Source organism: Zootoca vivipara, chromosome 2 (assembly GCF_965207765.1).
Source record: "Zootoca vivipara chromosome 2, rZooViv2.hap1.1, whole genome shotgun sequence".
NCBI lineage: Eukaryota > Metazoa > Chordata > Lepidosauria > Squamata > Lacertidae > Zootoca > Zootoca vivipara.
In genome coordinates this window covers 41054695-41078568 of record NC_142584.1, presented here as the reverse complement: position 1 = coordinate 41078568, position 23874 = coordinate 41054695, and the positions used below count along the sequence as shown (strand labels likewise).

The window sequence follows — 23874 nt, the reverse complement described above, 5'->3', positions numbered from 1 at the left end:
TAGCGTCCCAATGGCCTGATTAACCTAGCACCAAGGGACCTACCAATCAGGTGTTGTGGCTATCCAATCATACCCACCCACAACATAGGGTTCGGTTGCCAGGTCGCACAGTAACACGTGCCCTCTTTGAGGGAGGACACAATCTATTAGAAAAGGGCTGATTTGTAGGGGCATATACCCTGTTTCCCCGAAAATAAGACAGACCCATAAAATAAGCTGTAGCAGGATTTCTAAGCATTTGCACAATATAAGCCGTACCCCGAAAATAAGACATAATGATAGCCACAGTTCTGGAGGGCGCCAAGGAAGAGGCGTAATAAAAAATAAGACATCCCCTGAAAATAAGCCATAGTGTGTCTTCTTGAGGAAAAATAAATATAAGACAGTGTCTTATTTTCAGGGAAACATTAGTTAAAGTAGCAAAAACAAGGTCCTGTGATTAGATGCATAAACCTTTTATAGCATAAAAATAGCAACTGGTGGGCTAATGATTTGGAATTTGACATACACGATTTACCTGATGAGGTCTACAAAAGTGCCACATTTACACTGATCCCATACAACATATTGGAAAAACAAAAACAATAAATGCTAACAATAAGGGGCAGGTGTGGAGGACTCCCTGGTCCTAAACGGGGTAACTGTGCCCCTGAAAGACCAGGTGCGCAGCTGGGAGTCATTTTGGACTCTCAGCTGTCCATGGAGGCACAGGGCAGCTGTCTATCAGCTCCATCTGGTATGCAGGCTGAGACCCTACCTGCCTGCGGACTGCCTCACCAGAGTGGTGCATGCTCTGGTCATCTCTCGCTTGGATTACTGCAATGCGCTCTACGTGGGGCTACCTTTGAAGGTGACCCGGAAACTACAACTAATCCAGAATGCGGCAGCTAGACTGCTGACTGCGAGCGGCCGCCGAGACCACATAACACCGGTCTTGAAAGACCTACATTGGCTCCCAGTACGTTTCCGAGCACAATTCAAAGTGTTGGTGCTGACCTTTAAAGCCCTAAACAGCCTCGGTCCAGTATACCTGAAGGAGCGTCTCCACCCCCATCGTTCTGCCCGGACACTGAGGTCCAGCGCCGAGGGCCTTCTGGCGGTTCCCTCACTGCGAGAAGCAAAGCTACGAGGAACCAGGCAGAGGGCCTTCTCAGTAGTGGCACCCACCCTGTGGAACACCCTCCCATCAGAGGTCAGAGAGATAAACAACTACCTGACATTTAGAAAATACCTAAAGGCAGCCCTGTTTAGGGAAGTTTTTAATCTGTGATATTTGATGTATTTAAATGTTTGTTGGAAGCTGCCCAGAGTGGCAGGGGAAGCCCAGCCAGATGGGCGGGGTATAAATAATAAATTATTATTATTATTATTATTATTATTATTATTATTATTATTATTAACAAAACAACACTCCCACCCCCTAACCATCAGATAAAAACAAAAACTCAACACTAACACATCCCTCCATGGCCCAAAGATTATTCATATTAACTAGGCTGTATTTTGTTTTTGTTTAATCTCCCCACCCTGCCCAGAAACCTTGTGTCAAGGCCAGTTGATGTAAATCAGTGGGGTGGGGGTGAGATGTTCAGTATCTCTCCTCCATTTTTAGGGAGCAGCAGTAAAAGCAGAGCAAAAATTTGCCTCCTCTGCAGTCGTCCTGCCCATTTGCTCCTCTCCTGCTGTTAAGGAGGCAGCAGCCATTTTCCATTAGGCCACAACCCTGGCGGCAGCCATTTTGTGACTGGTGCCCTCAACACCTTCACAAAATTCCAAATATGTCCCCAGATGCAAATAACTTGGTGACCACTGGGTTAAATAAATGTCACATGTTTCACAAGATTACAAACCCTCCAAGTGTCCCTATTTTCCAGGGACGTCCCTGATTTAGAGAAGCCATCCCAGTTTCTGATTTGATCCCGGAATGTCCCACTTTTTCTTAGGATATCCCTATTTTCATTGGAGAAATGTTGGAAGGTATGGAGTTATCTGACCCCCGAGCAATCTGAAGGCAATCCTGTATGTTGCTGTTTAGTCATTTACTCATGGACTCTTTGTGACCCCATGGACCAGAGCACGCCAGGGACTCCTGTCTTCCACTGCCTCCCACAGTTTGGTCAAGCTCATGTTAGTAGCTTCGAGAACACTGTTCAACCATCTCGTCCTCTGTCATCCCCTTCTCATCAATCTTTCCCAGCATCAGGGTCTTTTCCAGGGAGTCTTCTCTTCTCATGAGGTGGCCAAAGTATTGGAGTCTCAGCTTCAGGATCTGTCCTTCCAGTGAGCACTCAGGGCTGATTTCCTTCAGAATGGATAGGTTTGATCTTCTTGCATTCCACGGGACTCTCAAGAGTCTCCTCCAGCACCATAATTCAAAAGCATCAATTCTTCGGCGATCAGCCTCCTTTATGGTCCAGCTCTCACTTTCATACATCACTACTGGGAAAACCATAGCTTTGACTATACAGACCTATACAGTCAGGCTCTAGACCAAGCTTTGTAACACTGTGAGTTGCATTTCAGTTTGCTAAATACATTCTTCATAACAGGCTGCATTGCAGTGTAAAGTTCAGAGTATGAATGAAAGTGCGTCCGTAATGGAGAATTGCCAATTATATCCAACAATTATTAGTTACCAAACAACTACTTTCATGTTTACCAGACCCTAGTATTTTAATACATTTTCTTTTTAAAAACCTGTGAAATCAAATAATAAAACCTGCTGGTTTAAGATTAGAGTTAGGGCTGTCTCGTGTTGACTCAAGCTCTACACAGCTGAGAAATTGGAAGCTAAGGCTGATGCTTTAACAGATGAACCTCATGATCAGGAATGATGTTGTGTGATGTACAAATTGTGCTTGCTTACAACTTATTCCCCATGCACCTACACTTTTCCTTGGTCATTCAGGCCCAAATCCAGATGGGGAATTTGGAATCCCTGTGAACAGCAAAGATGCCTCATGCTGTCCTGTAGTGCCTTATGAAGTAATTGAACTCCCTCTTCCAAAATTCACAACTGCTTTGCTTCAAATTGCACCCTCTGAATACCACTTTGCAACAGAAAATATGTGTGGACTAAGATTTGTAAGCTGCCTTATCTAACTTGATATTCTCTGTAAATTCCCATGAGAGCTTTTTTTAGAGGGGAAGAGGCACTGGCCTACATATGCACTGAAATATAAATAATTAAGCAACCCGTTCCTTTTCTTGTTGCCTCTTTAAAATCTATGAAACAGCTGGGTTATTTCCAAAACTCACTTTACAGTTTTTGGTTTTGCGTGTTCAGACCTTTAAACCTCCCCCTTAAATAAATTCAGACAAGACTCAAATTTTGGTGTTTTTTTTTTTGCAGAATTTAGGCCACAACTTTATTGATTACAGCAAGTGAGTGGTTGCATAGGCTCTGGTTCGACTAGCTCCCTGCACTGTGGCAAGTAGCGTTGACCCAGAGCTCCATCATAGGTCAGCCTAGGGTGAACACCTGGAATGGCAGGAAGCTGGTGACATGCTATGTCCACCACCCAGATGTCCCCCTGGACTGAAGCACGGGCACAACCCCTCTCAGGGTTGACCAAACCATTGAGTCCCTGGATTCCTTTAACAGAATACCCTTCGCATAGGGATGGCAAGAGCGTTCCCCCATCCCTATCACCTGAACAAGAGCCTATCTGCAACTTTACAAGTTGTGATAATTTGCTTTAGTTATTGAGATGTATTCTATTGATTTTATCCTTATCCCAGCACAAAGGTTTCTTATTACTGCATGAAACAGAGAAGCCCAAAGTAGAGGCCCTCCCTCCTGCCCATTCCTAGTGGAGATGCTGCTCTAATTATTTCACTCATTTTTCCGTAGGGATATCTCATGGGACCTGTCCAGCGAAGCTCTTGAAAAAGAAAGTGCAGTGTAAGCTGGTAGCAGAGCCAGGCTGTGATTTATCTCTTTCTCTCCCTTTATACCACTACACCTCCCTCCTAACCTATTTAAATCCCAGCTGCTTTTCTCAGAAAGTCAGAGACTGGAAGAAGGATTTTAGCTTTTCACATATAATATTATAAGATCAGTAGTCTTAATAACAATCCCACCTCAAATATTATTTTTTACAATATTCTCAAAGGGCTGGCTAATACCAGACTTAAGACTTCTATATGCATGACAATTCCCCTATATGAAAGTCACCTCAGTGAAGAAAAAACTGTAGATTATCATATGCAACCAACTCACATGTGTCTATTTGGCTGCATGCACACATTGAAATAGACATCTGAACCCTTGTCTGATATGAGGATATACAAGCTTTTGCCTATGAAGCAATATCCATATAGAAAAATCATTAATGTATGAAGTTGTCCATAAGGTCTTGGAGAACATAAAGCAAAGGGTTTCTCTCTCAAAGGCCCATCGCCAACATTTCACTCACTGGGGCCAGTGAATTTGACAGTTGACATGACACTGGTAAGTTGCCCTAGTATGGTTGTCTATCAGATTTTCTCAATCAGTTAGAAAGCTGGACAGCGGCAGGAAGGACAGAAAAGAAGCAAGCTGCACCTAAGTTCTGACCTTAAGCTCTAGTTCCCATTCCTTCCTTCCAAGCTCTATCCATATTCAGTCAAAGTTTGGAATGCATGGTAAAGTGATCACAAAGCCATGCAATCATATACTGAGTTCTATGTGGCTCTACTGAAAACCATACCAATTGGATCATAGGCTCGGACAGTCAGTACAGCTCCTAGGTGGTCACCAATCCCAGATGTAGACAGAACATGCAGCAGGCTAATACAATATGGATCTTACAAGGGCACTGGTATGAGGTTCTATATAGCTGAGGACCATCTGACATCTCTACACATACCAAGAACTCCCATATAAAGTGTGGAATTATTATTATTTATTTCTATTACTAAAGGAGGAGAGACAGAGCTGCAGGTTGGACCAGCAGAGATGTGGAAGGTACTTATGCTAACTGACCAGGAGTTCCTTTTATTCTACCAGACCTCCCTGGTTTACTTTTTGATGGAACTCCCGTACAGCAGCCTCCCAAATGTCCTTACTGGGTCACTGTCCAGCTTTGCTCCTGGCCAGTCCCATCAAACTAGACCATGGTGAGGTCTAGTTCCATTCAGGCAAGAAAGAGGAACCACAGTTCAAGTACACATACCAGCCAGGCAAAAGCATTTGAGGAGGGAGTGCAGCCAGTGAGTGGGGAGGCCTACAGAATGGGGCATGGCCTAGGGAGGGTCCCAAAGGCCAACGACAGAGGCCTGGAGGACCACATTCACCCCCAAGCTTGAGATTCCCTGCTCGTGAACCTGATTTTGTAGCAAACCATGGCTACAACATCCAATGATAAGGAGAATACTTGTTTCTATAGCAAGATGTCTCACTGCCTAGAGACATTTGGATCAGGCCATAGCCTAACTTAGAGACATAGTCTTCCCCATCTAAACGGTGTGCCCTCCAGAGCTGGCCATATCTATTTTGATATCCTATTATTCATCTTCAAAGACAGAGTAGAGCAGGAGCTGCAATGGAGATTCACAGATAAAAGTAAAGGAATGCATGAAGGACTTACATTGTTACGGGGAGCACTTGGCTGCACAGGATCTTCAGCAGCCAAAGCAATGCTGCTCATGGCAATCACCATCAGGATGCAGATTTCAAAGTAGCGCAGGTTGACAATGTAATGACAGAGCCGCCGAAACCTAGTACCAATAGGCAAAAGCATATTCTGTGGAAGGGTATCACGAGTGCTGAGCAAATGGCTACATTTCTCCTACTGATTTTGGAGCTGAGCTAGAATTACTCAGAATATATTTTTCTTAGAAAATTTCCCACTATATTTTTTCATTGATAGAAAAAGGCCACTTTCTCTCACAGAGAAATTCAGTGAAGAATAGTGTTGCCTATTTCACTGCCACTCAAGTTTTCCACAAGCCGGAGTGGAGACTTTTGAGAGGGCATTTGTCTTCAGCTCTGATTTATTATTTTATTTATATTTTGAAAATAGTCAAAGCCGCCAATATATATTAGGTTCTGGCGCATAAGCCAACCTTAATATCTCTGAGCCTAGTTGTAGATCGGTCTCATGAATCCAACCAGCATGGTACTTCTCATTCTCTGCCCAAGTTCACAAAAGTTGACATATTCAACCTAAATCAGAGCCCCAAAGACTCAGTCTCTGCAAATAAGCAGCCCTCCTTCATCCTCTGAATCATCTGCATAATACAGCCAAGAATCCAATTTTCACACACACTAACCATTTGTGAACTATGGTATCGGGTTCCTTTCAGTCCATAATGGAGCAACACTTACGGGTTAGTGGTTGAGAGAATGAACATAGAGCTGTATGGTGGCATAGGCTTGGGTCCCTCCCCTCCATCATCTTCTTCCTCCTCCTCCTTTTTTTCTTCCTCCTTCTTGGGCAGAGGTTCAGGGTTGGCATTTTTATTGACTGGCGAATAGGTGGAGAAAAATAAAAGTGATCAGTCTTGATACGTTCCCTCTCTCAGTCCTCCCAGTACCATTTTTAGCAAAAGTTGATCCAGTCAGTTCTGCATATGTAGAAACTTACGTTGAGTAGTCTTTTGGGGGAGTTGGGGAGCAAGTTAAGGACAAATATGGAGACCAGGATGTTCGATACTCTACATATAGAAACAGAATAAAAAAATTCCTTCAGTAGCACCTTAAAGACCAACTAAGTTTTTATTTTGGTATGGGCTTTCGTGTGCATGCACACTTCTTCAGATAAGGTGCTACTGAAGGAATTTTTTTATTTTACTTCGACCCAGACCAACACGGCTACCTACCTGTAATATAGAAACAGGTGTGTGTGTGTGTGTGTGTGTGTGGTTTTTTTGTTTTTTTGTTTACTGGTACACTGGATATGCCTACAGAAAACACGAAGTGTACAAAGTAGATATCAACACCCAATTCTGGGATGCAAAAATGTTTGCACAAAGGTTTGCAGGACTCAGACAGATGCATGACAACTTGTGTATGGAAATGCTCCAGCACAGTCAGAAAGACAAAGCCTCTTGAACCATAGCACACACAGACCTGGACAATATGTGTAGCAGGCCAGCAGTAACCCCAATATTTTATTCATTTATTTACTCCGTTTATCCAGCACCATGCCATAAATATTTAAGATAATTTACAACTAAAAGCCCTTAATATATACAAATGCAACAGATTTAAATAAAAAAAAATCTTTCCCAGGTGTAATGTGTGTACATTCTGCTCTGTGCAATGAAGTCCTCAGCAATTCAGAATATGGTGGCTTGTCATACTTATCATGTAACAGTTGCTGTAGTCTTAGTTTCATCTGACAGGTTTATATACACTCAGCATGAAAGATACAACAAATCTTCAGGATATCCAAGGGAACACAGATACAGACACACATAAATTCAGTAGCTAAGAGGCACATGCAGATGCTTGTCAGCACAACTGTGACAGGACAGGAACAGAGCCAACTCACACTCAGAACATCAGTCCACTGACATAGCCATTGGGCTAGACACAAACATGGAGCTGATGGCACAGCCATTACACTAATACAATAAAATAGGTAGAACTAACCACAAACACCATTATGTGAGTGTTCTACAAATTCATTTTGTCTCTTTTATTGCCTGTGATGGTTACTTCCTCCTGCCTTCCACACAAGCAAAACAAAGCCTTCTCTATCCTTTCCTCATGAAATTCAATCCAACTTGCATCTCAAACATGTGCCTATAATTCTTCTGTCTCATATCCAAGTTGTCTGGCTCTAGCCCTACAGACACATTCCACTCAATGCTCACCTTGCATGATAGCGTTGTTGATTGGTGGTGGAAAGGTGGGTGGGATTTCCACCACGGTGTGCTCTGTTTTCTTGGCAGTTTTGGGTGGATTGTTCTGGGTGGTGGGATTAGTGACAATGAGGCTGTTCTCTGGGTTTTTAGGGGGTCCAGGGCTGGATGGATTGCCAGGATTATTGGGGGTCCGGCGACTGGTAGAGTTCTGAGAGTTGGGGAGTGGTTGGTCCAAGGGAACAGGTGGGTTGGTGGGCAGGTGGCTTGGTGTGGAATTTGAGTGGCTGCCTCCTTTGGTAGGATTCTGAGGGTGGCTGATGGGATGTTGGTTTGAGGTCTCATTGGTTGCCAGCTTATTGTTCTTCATGTTGTCAATATCCTCCGCCACTGGGGGCTCCAAACGCCCCATATCCTGTTGGATCGGCCGTGTGGTGGATAGGTTTGGTCCAGGTGGAAGGCCAGAGCCTTGGTTCTCTCTGTATAATTAAAAAGAAAAAGTTTGATCACAGGTCGAAATGTTTATATCAATGGGTCACTGAAATGCAACTAGCACAATAGCAAGTGGGGTTTGAATCTGCCTGCTCATGTGACAGTTGTATCATTCTAGCACAAGCATTACCTACACTCTCCACTTCTAAAGCTGCATCATCATTACCCACATGACATTGCCTTAACCCTCTAGAGCCAGACTATCTTCCTATGTGCACAAAATGTAGCTGTATTAGTCAAATTGTCCATCATTTCAGCTATTAATCTTACTCCATCTTAACTGCCTCCAGTCCAGCCTCAACCAAGTTCCCTGGTGGCTATTGGCTCAACGGGCCAGCAGGATGGCAGGTTTAGCAAAAGAGCCTTGCTTACTTTGACTATATCCGCACATGTACTAAGGGGTTATAATCTAAACTCTCTTTCCAGAGAGGCAGATGACCAATCACTAATAATTTCCTCACTAGATATTCTTTACCACCTTGTGGGCTCTGAGCTGGTCTTGCTTTAGCAACATGAGCATCTAAATGTGAGGTTCCTAACTCAAACAGCCTAGTAATATTTAAAGGCAAATTGGTGTTCTGAAGGGAATGGGTGCTATGAGGTAACTAGGCTCCATTTCTTCTGAGGAGCCTCCTTTCTTTCCCTACTTACTTCCTGCGCCGGTGCCGTCGCTCCTTGCCATCAGCTTCATAGGTGGACTGTGCGGTATGTCGGTGCCGTCGGCGTCTTTCTCCATCAGGCTGCTCCCCATCCCCATCCCCGCGTGCAGGCCTGCTCCCCTCACGATGCCGAGGCCTGCGCTCAGTTTTGCTTGTCTCCTCCCCCCCTCCCTCATCTGGTGCCCGGCGGTGAGGCCGATGCCGCCGGTGCTCCCTGTCACCATCGCCTGTGCGAGGTGACCCACTTCGGCTCTCTTTGCTGCCTCGGTGCCGGCGGTGGGGGTCCAAGGTCTTGATTCGCTGTGAGTCACAGTCACCACGGTAACCACGCTCAAGGATGGCATTGTGCTCCTTGCTGGAATAGTCAATCTCATGGTATCCACTTTCCTGGTTAAAATCAATTTCCTTGCTGCTGCTCCGTGGGCGTCGTGGCTCCATGCTCCCTGAGTCAGGGCGCTCATATATGTGGGGGTCTCGGGGGTGCTCATGGTAGCGAGGTGGCTTTCTCAGGAACTCTTCAGGCCGCTGCTGTCCAAAGTGGGGGTCCAAGGGTGGCTCACTGGGACGTGTCTTGTTGGTGTTGTTATTTCGATTCTCCTGAGGATCTACCACTAGTGGCCGGTCTAAGTGGGTTTTCATATCTGGCCGCATTTGGCGGGCAAATGTGACCTTCCAGCGATCCTCAGGGTCCAGTTCATTGTATAGTGCCTCCCGGCTTGCCATCAAGTTTTGCTTCCGCATCTCACTTGTCCGTTGCTCCCACACTGATTTGGAGCCCTTCTGGTTCTTTTGCTGCTCTTTCCTGAAGACAAAACAGAAACAGTTTCTTGAAATGCACCCTTAGCATCAGCACTCCTGCATAAACCAAGACCATCTCACGCCACATCCTCAGGGGTGCCCATTTTCCTGCTCTGGTTCTGACTTTCTGATGTTCCTATTAAATCAATCTGTATCCAACCAATTAATCATTCCTTTCAGATGCGGTCAGGCTATGTCCGCAGAGCATAATGCAATCCAAAGAACTGTGAAGTTGCAAAAGATCCTAGAGTAAAACTCTCCACTTATACATGCTGTTGGCAATGCTGGAAGCAGCATAGAAGCCCAAAGGCAGAATTTGGTTTACATGCTGCTTCTGGCATGGACAGGAATGAATGTTGCACATTAGTCCAGATGTGTGCAGACATGCCTCGGCCCAGCTGCTGACACTGCAGCTATTCTTCCTTATTCTGCTGTTCACCTGGGCAAGACAGCAAGTGGCAGGTTAAAACAGAAGAGCAACTGTGGCTGAACATCTTTCCTAGCACTTGCTTTGGCCATTTACTCTTCCCTAGCTCTTCTATATCACTACCACACATGCCATATTGATTCCTCTCCAGGAAATGTTGGAAGGTCAGCTTGGACTTAGGCAACTATTCATTAGTCATACAGACTTTGCTCCTCCTACTTTTACTTGCAAAACCCCCTATTAGAAGATGCACAAACTAGAGTAATATGGGTCACAGTTCCTGCCTCATTTCTCCTTATAGTGTCCTCTTTGGGCATGAAAGAAGCCAGCACTTTCTGCTAGAAGGCTAGGGCTGGTGAGGGTCAACTTCTCCTTCCATAAGGAAGTGTTCCTCACAGTTTACAGGACCCAAACTGTCCCTACTCGCCCCCCGGTGGGAACCTTTTACTGAGATTCAGAGCCACATGTAAGCTGCCCTGCTTTGCATTTGTGAGACAGAAACCCAGGGGTCATATGGGGCAGAGGTAAACCAAGACAACACTTACGCTGCTATTGACATGTTGGCTGCAGACAGAGGGCTCACTTCTGCTACTTCCTTTGCTTTCTGGAGGGCAAGTTTCTGGCTGGCAGCTTCTTCTTCTTCTTGCTCATCCTGTGAAGCCCATACATAAGAGTTGAGTTGCCACTGCCCTAAGGTTTAGTGCCCATATCTATGTGTCTGAGCATGGGAGGGGGGCACTTAATATTCATGAGGAAATGCCAGTGCCACTAAGCTAACCATAACAGCTGCTTTCGCAACTGTCCTGTGATTCCTTTCCCAATCACAGAAAGGGCGTAATTGCCTCTTTCATCATGGAAATGCAATTCCAACAGAGCAAGGATGGCATCCCTGTGGCCCTCCAGGTGTTGTTGAATTAACTGCTCCCATCATTCCTAGCCCTTGGTTGTGCTGGCTGGGAGGCTAATGGGAGTTTGAGTCCACAATATCTGGAGGGCCACTGATTAGCTACCCTGGCAGTAACAGGACAGAGACAGTGTCCTGTTCATGAAAGAAAGAGGTGCAAAATATCATTTTAGGCATAATTACACAAGAGTTAGGATGCATCCAGACAGCAGCTTCTCCCAAATGACTGTAAGGTTAAACTGAAAGTACCTGTAGGAAGAAGGATCAGCTAGCACCAGGTTTTAACACAATTGGTCACTGGTTTAGAGTATCACCTGTGCCAACCCTTGGACTGACAGCAATCAGAAAATGAAGCAGAGGGAAGCCATTCACTTATACAATCCTGTTTTCAGTATACAGGAAACCCAGCCCTGTAATCACCACATGCAATAAACCTGTCTTCCCATAGCCCCATTTGTCCTAGTGCTGGAGAAGTAATCCCACCTTGGTGAGCTCCTGAGCGTTGGCAAGATTATCCACTGCGATAGCCAAGAATACATTGAGCAAAGTGTCTGAATGTTGAGAGTCAAGGCAAAACCAAAAGCAGGTCTAGTTTCATTTTCATTTGACTACCCGAAGAGTTGTCAAATGCTTGGTTTCCCTTGAAGGGTTTCCCCCATAATGGTTGGCCAGACTGCAGAGTTAACAGAATTAGTCACCCAAACCTAATGCCTATTTCAGCACCAGTGGTTCATCTTATTCCACAACTCCCTTCAGAAGGAGTGTCCCAAATGAGTGTAATTTCAAGATTTAGAAAGGGGAACATTTTTTTTTAGCATGTAAAGTACTGACTTTACTATTTCTCGGTCCCAGTACTGACAGACTGGAATTTCCCCATCTTTTTAAACAGAAAGAAACAAGTTCAACTGAGGATGTATTTCCCCAACCATGTAACACATTCAACAATAAAAATGGAAGAACCACCAAAGAATCCTCGTTCCCAGGCACCTCCTGCTTTTATAACCAGTAGTTACTGCCTCAGAGTTCATAATCTAGTCCCATAAACATATGAGAACTATATATTTCTCAACAAAGGATACAGTTACCAAACAAAGTCAGTACAATGAAATAGACTGAGAACATCATTCCTTTATCGACACCGCCCTGAGATTGGATACCATCGTACATTACTTCGTTCCAGTCTTCACCAGTCAAGATCTGAAATATGCAATATATAACTAGAAATTCCAGATGAAATTGATAGAATCCTCAGATGAGTCAATGGTAATATTGGAAAGGGAGTTCATTATTGAGCAAACAGGGTCAGAACTTAAATAAAAGATTCTGAAGAGGTTTTTCATGTAATCTACTACTTTCTAATGTAAGGAAGTGTTTTATTCTGTGTTATGATGCGGAATAGTGCTCTGTGTCATGGTTTGTTTCACTAGAGTTTCTTCCATTTGAAATGTATTTATCTACCAGGCTTCTAGAATGCTTTTTCAACAGAACTCAAGGCAATTAAACAAATCAAGACATACAATATTCAAATTAATTCAGTGGCACAAACTAAAAGGGATTCAGCAAGGAACAATTGGTCACTTGCTTCTTGTTTATAAGAAAAAAGTAAAAGAGTGGCAAGAATTCTCAGGTTTAAAGCAAATATATTTTTATGATGCAAACCTACATACAATTCTCCAAGATATATTTCTATGAATAATCCTGCTTACTCCAATGCACATACAAAAACAAAAGAACACAAGAGTGGCAATAAATACACTTCCGAAAGTATGGGCACCCCAATCCTAAGGGGCTGCTTCAGCTGTTCTACAACCCAAGTCTCTAAAATTCAACAATCAAACCAACTCTAGGCTGCCAGATTTTGTGACATTTTTGTTGCTACATCACTATCCAATTTAATGTGAATAATAATCTATGACAACTAAGGGAAGAGAAGCACTGGTTCTATCTGGACTTTTTGGACATATCAACACATAATTCCAACTCAGGTGGTCACCCTACATGAGACTCACTCCAGGGACAGAAAGACAAACAGGACAGGGAATGCAGTCTCCTTCCCATTCCCCCTGCATACCTGAAATACCGTCATTATTGCTGCTGGGAAAGTGTCAAAGTTGGTCGGAGGGGTTCCAGTTTCAAAATTGAACCTGAGCAAGAGAAACACCAATCCAACAGAAAGAGAGATGTTAGTTACAGATCCTAAGGTACTTCCCAACTCTTTCCATCTCAGTCATCTCGCATCCAAAACCTAGCTTTGTCTGCTAAAGGAACTGCAGATACCACGGAAATGTGGGCAGTTGTGTGAATCTTGATAGTGTGTGTGTGTGTGTGTGTGTGTGTGTGTGTGTGTAGAGAGCGAGAGAGAGAGAGGCATCACAGACTCTCGAAGTTTAGCAAATAACATTGTAGCTGTGGGCAGAGATGAGTTTCTAGCATCAGGGTCCCTAGAGGAAACCAGAGAGGAACTCTAGCTTATTGGTACCCTATTTGATTTCTCCATTCTAAAACTGATCAAAAGCAGGAGCTTTCTAGAAAGACCGTAGAGATTCTGGCAATGTGTGTGTGCATGCATGGATGTGTGGATACAGACATGAGTATCTGCGTACTCCAGCTCTTCCTATTGCCAAAATGAGCTGTGATGAGTTAGTGCGATGCCCAAGTGGAACAATGACCAAGAGTTGGGATAGGTTCAGAAACCATAATCCTCATCTGATCGACCATAGTTTATCCAAGCGGTAACAAGCTTTGTGCCTGTGCTTTCCCCATTCCCCCTTGAGTTTTAGTGCTTACAGCCTGGCTTGTTAAACCACAATTTCTTGTGACATGTGAACCAGTCAACTGTGGTTTAAGTAGGCTATGAAATCAGGATCTGATCTCATGAGTGACATCATGAAAAAAGGTGGTTTAACAAGTCAGGATATCAACATCAAAGAGGATACAGAAAGCAGGGAGGCAAGGGGCAGGAGGGAGTGTGCAGGTACAAACCTTAACCATGGTTTCAAAGGCCATTATTGTGACATCTGAACAGGGCCCAAGTATTCACTCTAAGGAAGTTGCAGGAAACATCACCCTCCCCCCAGCTTTTCCCATTACTCACTGGCCCCCAAAGAGTTGCATTCCCAAAAGGGCAAAGACGACTATGAAGAGGAAGAGGAGGAAAAGGAGGCTGATGATGGACTTCATGGAGTTCAGCAGAGATACGACTAGGTTTCGTAGGGAAGCCCAGTACCTGTCAAGAGAATCCACATGTGAGCTAGCAGGGAAATCTGTCTTCTAGGGCCATACATCATATAGCAAACATTCATTCCAGGGGTCACATGACAGAAAGGATATTTCCACTCAGGCCTGGTGAAGGCTGTCAGGATGCAAGATCATAATTTAGCTAGATTCAGCTGCTACAAACAATATATGTGTAATCCACAATGTGTAATCCACAATAATTAATACAAAATAACATTTTCTTGCATATTGTTGGTAATTGCGATATGTCAACAACCTGCAACTGCAACTCTTGATAAGATAGAGCTTTTGTCTTGTTATGTTTCATTTAAAAAAAAATCAAATTATTTTACTACTGAACCACTTGTTGTGACCTGTTTTGGGAACTGGCAGTAACTAAAGGTGGACTAGATTCAGGTAGGGAGCCGTGTTGGTCTGACACGGTCAAAATAAATAATAAATAAATAATAAATTGTCCTGTAACACCTTAGAGACCAACTTACCATGTTTCCCACATTTTAAGACACCGTCTTATTACATTTTTTTCTCAAAAAACCACAGGGTGGCTTATTTTTCGTGGCATGGCTTATTTTTTTTACAGTATTACGGTTTTTACGGGACGTTATAGTCTTCTCGGCCAGGCTAGGCTGCTGGCCCAGGGCACTGCTGGGCACTGCGTGCGGTGCTACACGCGATGCTGCTGGGCTGTCTGAGCGCTGCTGGGCGCTTTGAGCTGCTGGGCGCTCCGCGCGCTCCAGCAGCCGTTTCCAGGCAGTGGGACGGCGGCGGCTGTGTAGAGGTGAGGCCGCTGGCTCCGGCGCTCAGCTCCGGGGCTGCTGGGCGCTCCGCGTGCTCCAGCAGCCATTTCCGGGCGGCGGCCGGGTGGAGGTGAGGCCACTGGCTCCGGCGCTCAGCTCTGGCGCCGCTGGGCACTCCGCGCGCTCCAGCAGCCATTTCCGGGCGGCGGCTGGGTGGAGGCGAGGCCACTGGCTCCGGCGCTCAGCTCTGGTGCTGCCGGGCGCTCCGCGCGCTCCAGCAGCCATTTCCAGGTGGCAGCCGGGTGGAGGTGAGGCCACTGGCTCCGGCGCTCAGCTCTGGCGCTGCTGGGCGCTCCGTGCACTCCAGCAGCCGGTTCCGGGTGGCGGCTGGGTGGAGGCGAGGCCGCTGACTCCGGCGCTCCGCCCGGTGCTGCTGGGTGCTCCGAGCTGCTGGGCTAAAACCTACAACTCCTCCAGCTCTTCTGGCGCCGCATCTTCTCTCTCTGCCCATTGGGCGGCAGCGGGAGTGCGAACGATTCATGCACCTTGGAGGTGCGGGCGGAGGACGCTGAAGGCGACGCAGCTATTGGCGGCTCGTGCGCTCCGTGGGGGGAAGGGAGCGCGCACCGCCTGGCCAGCCGCGTCTTGTTGCTGGCGATGCCGCGCACTCTGGGCTGTGGGGTGATAGGCCTCCTCGGCCGGGCCAGGTAGAGGCCCGGCCACTGGCTCGGCGCTCCGCCCGGCACTGCTGCGTGCTCCGAGTGCTCGATGCTGCAGCAGCCACCGGGAGGCTTTAGAGTACCGGTAAATGCCCTGAGCCGCATGAATTAATGCTACTGGCAATCAAGCAAGGGAGGGGAACTTTTTTTGGCTAGACAGACCCGATCGTTCTTCCCACCCCACACAGTGTTTGCAAAGTGACAGAGGCCCGGCCGCTGGCTCAGCGCTCCGCCCGGCGCTGCTGTAGGCATGGAGGTACACTACGTCTTATTTTCGGGGTGTGTCTTATATTTCACAAATGCTTAAAATTGCTGCCCTGGCTTACTTTATGACTACATATTAAAAAGAGGGAAACACGGTAGTTTGTTTTGGGTATACGTTTTCTTCAGATATCTGAAGAAGTGTGCATGCACACGAAAGCTTATACCCAGAACAAACTTAGTTGGTCTCTAAGGTGCTATTGGACAATGAAATTTTTTTTTAAAAGGTGGACTAGTACTTTATTTATTTCATGACATTTTTACCTCACTCTTCCTCAAAGTAGCTTGGGGCAACGTATATAGTTCTTTCTCTTCCACTTTATCCTCACAAACCCCTTCTGAAGTAGGTCAGGTGAGGAGACAAAGACTAACTCAAAGTCAACCAGAGAACTACAATCTACCAGAGAGATGGTCCCCACCTATGGGACAGAGGGACATCGATTGAATGATAACCCAGCTTTTACCATGGGTTTTAATAGGTTTAATAGGTTTTATTGGTAACCATCTTTGTAATGTATTTTTGTTGGTGTTTGTCCTTTTGATGCTATGGCCTGTCGGCTATGCAAATAAAGTTTGATTTGATTTGATACATGGCTGAGAGGGGATCTGAACCTGGGTTTCTCTGCTGCCTGTCTAATGTTCTAAGCACTGCTCCTCTGAAACATTTTCTCTGCCTTTTCTATTGCAAACAATTCAAATTCAATATTATTTCCTAAATTCTTTTCATTCAATAAGACTTCTGCCAGTCCTAACTTATAGTGACATCCTTTGCTTCATCTCCATGGTTTGGATAACCCAGCCACAGTATGTTTACAGCGAATTTTTATATGCCAGTTTTTACAGGGAAATGCAACTGTGGTCATCTTGTAAAGTCATCTTTACTGTTAGAGAAATTAATGACTATATACAAAGGCAGTGATCTACTGATCCATATACAGATGGCTTCCACCAAGCACATTAATGCTTCCTGGTTTTTCTTAAACTGATGTATACTCCAATGGTATTAAGCTTCTGCTGCCTGCTGGCTGAAGATTCCTTTTTAGATAGGCTGAAGCAAACCATCAAAAAAGGGATTGTTTATCTTATTTGTTTGATGTTTTGCTTCCATCCAAATGCCTCTCCCTTTGGACACAGAGGACGTGGCAGTTTCAGCAGTGAAAGGAACATTCTGCAGATCGCAGTTTCACTGTAAATATATGCAGAAAGTTGTTCTTATAGATGCAGCAGGACAAAGAAACCTTCTTAAGCTAAATTTGGATATTTCAATTGCTCTAAATACTTATTTGTTTTTGAGAATGTAAAATATATGCTTGCATAACAAACTGCAGATTTCCAGTGTGTAAGAACATATACCCATATTCGTATGCAACACTGTGTACACACACACACAAATAAGCACATGTTGGGACGCGTACAAACAGTACACTCACAGTCTTCCTGCCAATTAACTCATGCACATGCACTGTTGGGGCACTGATATAAAAAACAACAGCAACTTACTTTGTGACTTTGAAAATACGCAGTAACCTGAGAGCTCGTAAGACGCTGATCCCAAAGGAGGTGCCAGGCTTTACCACAGCCCAGATCACCTCAAAGATGCTCCCAATGATAACCTACCAAAAACCAAGTCAGTGAGCTTAGTAACACACTATTATAGCCTATGCTCTAGACAGGTTTTGCCAGCATTCATGGACACAGACACACACAGAGGTTTACTCATCCATCTACTTGAGCCTGTATACTCCATATGCATAGGGAGAGTGCCTGTAGCACATGCCTTATGTGTAGAAGACCACAGGCTCAGTCCCTGGCACCTCCAGGCAAAAGGATTGGCTGTCTGGTGATGGATGAGACCTATGCCTGAAACCCTAGAGAACTGCTGCCAGTCAGAAGAGACAACACTGGACTAGATGGGCAAATATCAAGATTTGAAAAATAAGAAAAGCATGAAGCTGTGGCATTTAAAAAATGCATCATCTTGCTAAGATCCTAGACATTTGGTAAGCCTAACTCCAGCTCATAAACATGCAGCAAACACAAAGCTTTCTATATAATAATCACAACACATTGCATCTGCTCACTCTACAATTAGACTTAGGATCGCTAAGCGTAAAAGTTCAAAACATGTGTCAGAAATACCTAATCATAATATTGGTTGTGAGCAGGAAGTTGCTTTTTGTTATTTGTATTTTAATATTTGTATTTAAATATTTAACATTTAATATTATTTAATATTATAATATTTAATATTAATATTTAACATTTTGTTGGAAGCCGCCCAGAGTGGCTGGGGAAACCTAGCCAGATGGGTGGGGTATAAATAATAAATTATTATTATTATTATTATTATTATTATTATTATTATTATTATTACTGTTTCTTGAACACCTGGTGTCTTGGCTGGCCGGGTTCAAACAGTAATCAAGCTCAAGTTTTGAGAATGGACAATGGATAAACCTGGCTTCAATGTGAGAGCACATCTAGTTTGTAAGTATACCATGATGCAAGATGCAGCCTCCAGTCATATAGATAACCAAAGCAGAAGGTGATTTTGCTACCCAAGTAGGTCAAGCAGCAGGGTCAGTAAATCCTAGATTTGTTAGGAACCATCTGAATCTATTTAATCTATCTATCTATCTATTTATCTATCTATCATCTATCTCTCTTATCTAATTTTTTATTTATTGCACTTCTATACTGTTCTTCATTGCTAAAAGCAATTCAAGATTGGCATCTATTAAAACTAAAGTTCATAATTCACCCTGATGTTAAAACTCCAACTGGCAACAATGGTGTCAGTAGTACAGTACTTCATGGTGGACTTGGCTACACCTGGGACCATTCCACAGGGACGGGTTTATGTTTTGTGGGTATGGGATACTTCCCAATAACATCTGGAGTAAAGATGTTCATGAGAGAGCTGGCTCATCTGCATGCTAGTGTGCCTTCACCTACGTAGCTGATCTATGAGAGTGGTTGTAGTCTGATACTAGAGCAGGTAACAAGAGAAGTCCTGTCATATCAGAGAGACTTACAGCACAGTCGAAGCAGTTGAAGGATGAGTGAAAGTAAGGCCGCGTTCCGAGCCCATACATTTTTATAAACATTTCGGACATAAAGAGCCCTAAGAAAATGAATTCTGCATAGTCTGAAACAAACAGAGAAATAGGGAGAGGTACAGGGTCAGAGCCAAGCACTTCCATATGTCAAAATGACCCCCCCATCTGTTTCCACAGCATGAACCACCCCTCACTCAACCTTTAATTATCCCCCACTTTATTAAACAGAAGCAGCCTCTCTTGGTGTTCCCTAGATGAAAGAAGCCAAAATACATAGTAATATGTTATTGTTTGAAAAACTGCCAACACCTACTAGAGACCTATAAGTATCCTATGGAGAACCTAAGCACACTAGACCAGGTGTGGGAAACCGCAGGCTCAAGGCCCAAACCTGGCCTCTCTTTCTGGCCCTTGGGGTTTTTGCTTGGATGGAATGCATCCTTGAACTCTGATAATGCCTCTTGCTCACCTGAATGGAGAAGACAGAGAGGTGTTTGAGTGTGTACGGAAACTAGCCTACTGTAGAAAGGTAAAAATTACATTTATTACTCCCTCCTTCCTGGCCCTGCCCACCATTGGCATGTGGCCCTTGGAAGGATGCCCAGATTGCGGTGAGCAGCCTTCAGGCTGAAAAAGGATCACCACCCCTGCCCTAGAGCATGAAAGGTCCCTTACAGCACAATCCTATACAGGCTTACTGAAAAGTAAGTCCTGTTGAGCTCAATGAGACTTACTCCCAAGTTAGCATGCATAGCATAGGAGCCTTTGTTTACAATTTCCTTGCTTCCCAACGAGCTTAGATTTCTTTCTCATGAGCTGAGAAACATCAGCAATTATCATCTGCTGTAGCAATAAGTGCTGAGATACAGAAATAGACCCCCATCAGAATTATGTTGCTCTTCCAGCCCAGCACAGGAAAGGACTCCTGGGGCGGCAGGGGGAGGGCACACAACCTAGAAGGCATAAATGGTCTTAAAATAGTGATCAACCTTCCTGTCAGAATTAAAAAATATAATCCAGAAGTCATATGTCTTCATGACCTAGTTCTCATTGAGGTTGGTAAATTTGGGACTGGGCTGTATTCCTTCAGACTGCAGGTGGGAGTCACATGACTGAATGCTCCTCCAGACCGAAATTAAAATAAAGTAAAATCCTGTGAACGGAAGACTAAAAATGGGTTGTTTCCACACTAATGCTCTTTAGTGCTGCTGAGCATTGCTTTTCTTCAGTCTGTTGGTAAAGTTGGAACCAGATTTAAAAGAGAGGTTCAACATAATATGGTGATACAGCAATTTCCTTCCCATAGTAGAGATCAAAGGATACCTTCTGAATTAAAATATATTTGAGTATAAATAAAAATAAATAAAACCAAACAACAATATCCAGGAGTTAATACAGATGCTAACTTTAAGAGAGAGTTTAATCACATGGACCTCATATAGAACTCATCATCACTGTCTTGTAACTGGCTATGCCTCTGATAAATGTCCACGGCTAAAGGAGGATGGGCCTGTTACAGTAAAAACTGAACAAGCTTGCTGAACAAACTCCTACTAGACAAGGATCAGGAGGGCTCCCCATGTAAAACAAAAGTACAGGGGCTCTAGTACTCACAGAGGAAGTCAGATAGCCACTCTGGCTGGTTGTAGTGTACTATAGCAACACACAAAGTGTTGAGAGCTACCAGACTGAGGACTGTCCAGTAAAAGGCCTGAGTTTTGACAATTCGACGGATATAGAAACGCAACCTCCGCTCCTTTTTGTGAAAGAAAGTAGCGTTTTCCAGCTTGGCACTTTTGATGCTGGCTCGAGCAAAGGGTGAACCTGGCAAGAAGAGACAAACATTAGAAAGAGAAAGGTCTTAGGGCATTTAACCTACCAAAACTGGCTCAACCCTGTGGTCTATCCAACCCAGTATCCTTTCAGTGACAATGACAGCACATAAAGCACGACAGGAAAGTCTCTGGCCCTGCACTAGGTAGATGTGGAATATATCTCATTGTCAGTAAGGTCTCATCTCGATCCTCAATAGGCATAACTGACTATAGCCCTCTATTAGGAAGAAGTCTTATCATCTTTACAGAGCGTGGCCTCATCAGCTATATTTGTCCTGAAGAGAATTACCAGGTGCTCCTTCTTTGCTGCTCACTAGATATTTGATGCTGGTCATAGCCAAAGAACTTCTATTAAGCATGACAGCAAAGGCCTTCCTGGCCTGGTACGCTACCTCCAACAACTTCTGAACTAAACAGTGTAAAAGAAGCAATATGGTGGCCTGTCATTCACTGTCTGCCTTCCCAGCACTGTCCTATATGCAGTAGAAAGACTGACAAGATTCCACAGAAGGTGCTAGTGGTTGCAGACTTGCAATTAAGAATGCCAATTGGTAGAGTAACTGCTGCTTGTATAAGGAGCAGCACTAGAAACGTGATCGGGTCTCTGACAGAGCAGCAACACTTGCATGTGCGCAAATACACATTTGCTGTAGTCTGCTAACATTTATATTTACTTAGCTATGTATTTTAAGCCTCCTCCTCCTCGGGAATGGCCCTAACACTGTTCTTCTGCTAGTGGACCAGGACCTGCTACCGGGCCATGCCCTGATCTTGGGTAAGTCACAACAAAGATGAGCATCATACACATAGATGGTAACGAATTAGTAAGTAGGTCCCCAAATGTATGTCTGGATGAATGGTAGGCACCGAGTCTGAAATGGTAGGTGACTCCTGCACCTCACCCCACCCCACCATGCCTATTTGACCTACCCACTGAGGAGATGTCAGCCAGCGGGTCATCTGCTTCCTCTGGGTTCAGCAGATCTGTCTTGCTTTTCTTGATTGTGGCCCTCCGAAGAGCTCCAACAATAGGAACATCGCAAGAAAAACAGACATTATCCTCAAGGTCCCTTGATTAGACTCATCAGAATCAAAAGATATTTATTTATTTTTACTTATTTTGTTTTCAGAATTTATAAACCACCTAATATAGAATATCTAAGCCAGGGTGGTGATATTCAGGCCCAGAGGCTGCCTATGGCTTATTATTATTATTATTATTATTATTATTATTATTATTATTATTATTATACCACCTGTTGGGATAAGCCATAATTTTTGCATGATTTTTAGCTATTGTTTTCAGGCTCATGGCACAGTTAACCACAGTATTTCCATTGCTTGAATGTAACAATCCTTACACAGTCCATAATCAAAGTAGATCAAGCCCACATCCCAATGTGACTGCTAGCTTGCTGTTTCCCTCCTGCTCCTGCATAAAATAGTCTGTAGAAGACTGTGGCTTACCATCAAAGGGGTGACGAGGCTCTCCTTCTATATCATCTTCAGCCAGGATCACTTCTTCTAGGACAAATGTGCGGAATTAAACTATGGGCAGCATTAAGCTTTGTAGGAGGCAAGTGAGCCAAATGCATCAAAGAAGAGATGGGTAGCTCCAGAACATGTTTGGGCAGACAGTTGCCCAAAGAAACCCACCTCTCATGCAATGAAAAGGGAAGCCAAGTGGCCAAAACAAACTAACTTGGGCAGGAACCTGTGAAAGGAAGGTCAGCTTTCTTATTTGGCCTTGGGGTTGTTTTTACACACACCCAAATATGTATCACAGGAATTCTCAAAATGTCTCCCTATTATCCACATATTGTTATATATTTTTAATACTACTTATGAAACTAAGGGGTGACCACCCACACACTGTGCTGGTCAATGCAAGGCAAATGGCAAGGGGTTACGTACATTGACATCACTTCTCCATCTCCTGCTGTGCTGTGAACAGTACACACAATCTGAGATTTCTTACATCTGCTGTGCAGAGACAAGAATTCTGCTGCAAGTTGTATATGGATAACTATGCACCCCTGACCCAAACAAAATCCTAGGAAGACATGTCATTTGCTGTCCACATTCAGTGCCCATCAGCACCCATCCTAGTGTGACATGCACCATTGTCGCTGATTCTGTCACTAGAAGCTCAGCTCAGTGCCTTATATGCAGGTCACACTAGACACAAATAAGGAGATCAGTGATCAGGGTAACAATGTGGGGATATGAATTTGATTGGAGAAGTACTGTTGGATAGGTAGCTTTCAACCCTTTTCTCCCACACCATTTCCATTCTTTAAATAACATCTTCAGCTCTAGTGCAGCTATTAGCTACACAACAGAAACACAGGCACAGATACTAAGCATGTCTCCCCAAACTTTGGAAGCCAAGAATAGCTTGGGGGAAGAATTTAGTTTGGGAAAGGGTGTGGGAGGAAAGGGTTAAACACTCCCTTCCTCAAGTGCTTTCCCCTTGATTGAATTAGCAGCTCCAGACAAGTAAAAAACAAGCACATTAAAAAGAGAAGATCCAGATCATGCACAATCACATCACAAATAGTCTGGCCCTTATTAGGGTTCATGAAGTCCTCTGATTCATCCACAATTACAGCGGTGATTAAAAGATACATAGAATTTGGCTTCTGTTTTCAGAGGCTTTCTGAACCAGATACTTCCAAGTCAAAATATTTATACTCAATTTATTTCTGTTTTACCCTTAATACACAATAATATAAGCAGTAAGTAATCATTATAAGCAATAAAGTGATTTTATTAATTCACTGAAATAGAAATATTCAGCTGAAAGAGTCAAATATATTTTTCTCAGAACAAAACTTCAACAAACAACTCTTCAAGTTCACCCTCTAAGACTCCAAAAGCGAAAGTACAAAACTGAGATGTTTCTTAAAAGTTGGAAACTTTTCATGTATTGGACAAAATCACAATTTTATCTAA

The 23874-nt window shown here is 44.0% G+C and overlaps 1 protein-coding gene across 3 annotated transcripts in view; it reads right to left on the bottom strand.

The window, feature by feature from the left end:
- Positions 1 to 23874, bottom strand: part of CACNA1A (calcium voltage-gated channel subunit alpha1 A) — a 272529-nt gene that overhangs the window by 89495 nt on the left and 159160 nt on the right. For all 3 annotated transcript variants that reach the window (XM_088661718.1, XM_088661717.1, XM_088661716.1), the window contains 14 exons: positions 22389 to 22440; positions 21850 to 21944; positions 20699 to 20908; positions 19061 to 19173; positions 17526 to 17638; positions 14166 to 14297; positions 13143 to 13215; positions 12151 to 12268; positions 11555 to 11622; positions 10713 to 10819; positions 8935 to 9744; positions 7804 to 8270; positions 6311 to 6449; positions 5571 to 5700 (listed from right to left, as the gene is read on the bottom strand). In XM_088661718.1, coding sequence (XP_088517844.1) covers positions 5571 to 5700; positions 6311 to 6449; positions 7804 to 8270; positions 8935 to 9744; positions 10713 to 10819; positions 11555 to 11622; positions 12151 to 12268; positions 13143 to 13215; positions 14166 to 14297; positions 17526 to 17638; positions 19061 to 19173; positions 20699 to 20908; positions 21850 to 21944; positions 22389 to 22440 — 2627 coding nt within the window. The remainder of the gene's footprint in view (positions 1 to 5570; positions 5701 to 6310; positions 6450 to 7803; positions 8271 to 8934; positions 9745 to 10712; positions 10820 to 11554; positions 11623 to 12150; positions 12269 to 13142; positions 13216 to 14165; positions 14298 to 17525; positions 17639 to 19060; positions 19174 to 20698; positions 20909 to 21849; positions 21945 to 22388; positions 22441 to 23874) is intronic.